The 2,853-nt window shown below is 40.7% G+C and overlaps 1 protein-coding gene across 1 annotated transcript; it reads left to right on the forward strand.

The window, feature by feature from the left end:
- Nucleotides 1–49: 49 nt before the first annotated feature.
- LOC141818751 (hypersensitive-induced response protein-like protein 1) lies at nt 50–1,776 on the forward strand (the record flags this gene model as incomplete). The annotated part of the gene is given in 4 exon segments (XM_074706198.1): nt 50–316; nt 668–787; nt 898–1,086; nt 1,207–1,776. Coding segments are annotated over 3 exon segments (552 nt in total). The 3' UTR covers nt 1,566–1,776.
- Between the last annotated feature and the right edge of the window lie 1,077 nt (nt 1,777–2,853).

Genomic DNA, 2,853 nt, shown 5'->3' on the forward strand with positions numbered 1-2,853 from the left:
TAAGTCTTTCCCATAAATGAAACCTATTCAGGATGTGTAATAAATATATTGTCTGAAATATGATTTATTTTATTTTAAATGCTATTTTCAATACACTTTGCCATTGTTTTTTGGTGTTTTAGTGAAATCACCCATGAGATCATTGACCGAGGCACACCCCTCTTTTATGTGCTACACCATGCAAGCTGATACAATCATTGACTGAGGCACACAAATACGTCTTTTATGTCACAGTTTTTCATAGGTCTCATCAGCTATCAAAGTAGTATTTGCCTTACAAGTCTCCATCACAACATTATCACAGTATTTGTGAGGGGTAATTCCTATTAAATCTATGTAGTCTGCTTTATGCTGTTGTTCAGTTTGCTAACATTTCTCTTCCTATATTTGTGATGCCATAAACTAGGTGAATTGTGCATTTGACAAGTACCGTGACCTTCTCCTGTCGCATTTTATGCTTTCAGTTAATTCTAAACTTCCAAAGCTCTCTCTGACCATTTCCCTGATGCATATATATTCAGGATACAGATATTGTTTTTGTATCTCTTTTTGGTACTGTAAATTGAACGGCATTGTGCATTTGGCTGGCGATATGACTGTTCAGTAAATGTTAAAACTTATCATGTTATCTGTGCTCATTTCTCTTGTCCACCTGTTATGCATGCAGGATAATGTTTTTGTAAATGTCATTGCCTCAGTGCAATACCGTGCTATGGCCAATAAGGCTAGTGATGCTTTTTACAAACTGACCAATATAAGAACTCAGATTCAGGCTTGTCTTTGATGGGTATGGTTTTGTAACCTTGTCTTGTGTTCAGATGTGATTCATAGCACAAGCACAACAATGAAATATTTCTAGTTGAATGTTCTTGTCTGACATAGCATTCATGTATCCAGTAATCAGAGCCACGGTACCAAAGCTCAATCTGGATAATGTATTTGAGCAGAAGTCTGAAATTGCAAAAGCAGTTGAGGATGAGCTGGAACAAGCATTGTCAACTTGTGGATTTGAAATAGTGCAAACATTAATTGTAGATATTGAGCCAAATGAACATGTAAAACGTGCAATGAATGAAATTAATGCTGGTACATCTCTGAATTCCTCAAAAGTATATTTTTCAACATCCTTGGTCTATATAAAATCGTGATTCATTTCCATGATTCCAAACTATTGCTTTACATGATCCTGAAATGAGATCCTTTCAGCTGCAAGATTGAGGGTTGCTGCAAATGAGAAGGCAGAAGCTGAGAAGATCATCCAGATAAAGCGGGCTGAGGGTGAGGCAGAGGCCAAGTATCTCTCAGGCTTAGGCATCGCTCGACAACGCCAAGCCATCGTGGATGGACTCAGGGACAGTGTCCTAGGCTTCTCTGGAAATGTTCCAGGCACCTCATCTAAGGATGTGATGGACATGGTGTTGATAACTCAATATTTTGACACCATAAAGGAGATTGGTGCGTCCAACAAATCATCTGCTGTATTTGTCCCCCATGGACCTGGCGCTGTTCGTGATATCGCACAGCAAATCCGGTATGGCATGCTTCAAGCTTCCTTGAGCAATTAACTATCGTGTCTGACCGAGTCCAAGAACAGGCTGAGGCCGAGGTGCGTTTACATACATGAGCAATGCATTAGTGTTGATGAACTTGTTGCTGTATTGATGTGTGGGGATTGTGTGATATCTTAGTAAGCTGTGAATCTTCTACTACTCTTTTCAAGTCTTGTGGTTGTGGGTGATAGTTGCAATACTAGTTGAATGAACTATTAAATGCATATGCTTTTAAATAGCAGTCATTGTTGCAGAATTATTGTCCATATATACATTTTCTGATCCCTGTTTGATATATCTCGATACAATTAACTTATGCAAGGTAATAACTTAGGAACTCCAAGTGACTGGAAACAAACACAGTTTGGCATGCGAAGCTTTACCTTGAAAGATCAATTACTCTGTGAAGGGTGAATACTCTATATGTTGTAGTTCTCAGCAAGGGATTTTATTCTGCAGGGTAAATAAATCTTCAAGTGAGGTAGCATGCCCCTACCTTTTCTTAGTTGACTACCATTATGTCACGACAGGGTGGCTTTCTATTTTAATTTTTTTAGTAATTCAGTTTTCAGCTCTAGAATTAGATTAATTTTGAAAATGATCCGTAATCATCAGATTAAATTGGAAAATTCGAATGAGTAGTTAAAGAATTCGATCCGTATACACTGTGAAAGTATTTTATCGTTATACTATAACTCAGTGGGCGTGGCACTGTGACTCAGGGGCGACAGCGTGGCTTGCTAGTTGAATAAGCAGTTGAGAAAACATCTCCAGATAATTAAGAAGACAGCGGGTCGCCGTTACGCGAACGACGAACGGGGCCATTCAAATTTTAAATGTCAGAAACTGTCTCGTTATAATCAAGTCCGTTTGGTGAGCGTCCCAGCCCGGCTGCTATAATCCGGTAGTTGGGTGGGCGAGCCGTCCGACATCATCACCGACACCGATCTCCATCGTGACGGCCAGTTTTGTCATCATGAGCTGGTTTTTGCCCGTATCGGCTTCCAATCCGATACGTCGCCACGAATGCCGCGCTATAACGACGTTAAATTAGTGGACCAGTTGCTGGAAGACAGTCAAATCGTCTCCTCTCTCCTCTTTCCTTTTCAATCCGTCCCGCCAGATTACTTACCAAGTGCGGGTGTCCCACCTTCTCTGCCAAAAAGGGTTAGACACGTCGGATGGGTGAGAGATCGTTGCGCCTCTTCGAATTCGCTTAGGGTTCTGGCGTGGTTGGTGGGGCATCGCCGGTGAGGATGAGTTTGTATCATGCAAAACCATCAAGTTCTAAAATGGCGAATCC

The sequence above is a fragment of the Curcuma longa genome, unplaced genomic scaffold (genome assembly GCF_044706935.1).
Source record: "Curcuma longa cultivar G26 ecotype Majalengka, Jawa Barat unplaced genomic scaffold, ITB_CL_G26_1.1 contig_25893, whole genome shotgun sequence".
NCBI lineage: Eukaryota > Viridiplantae > Streptophyta > Magnoliopsida > Zingiberales > Zingiberaceae > Curcuma > Curcuma longa.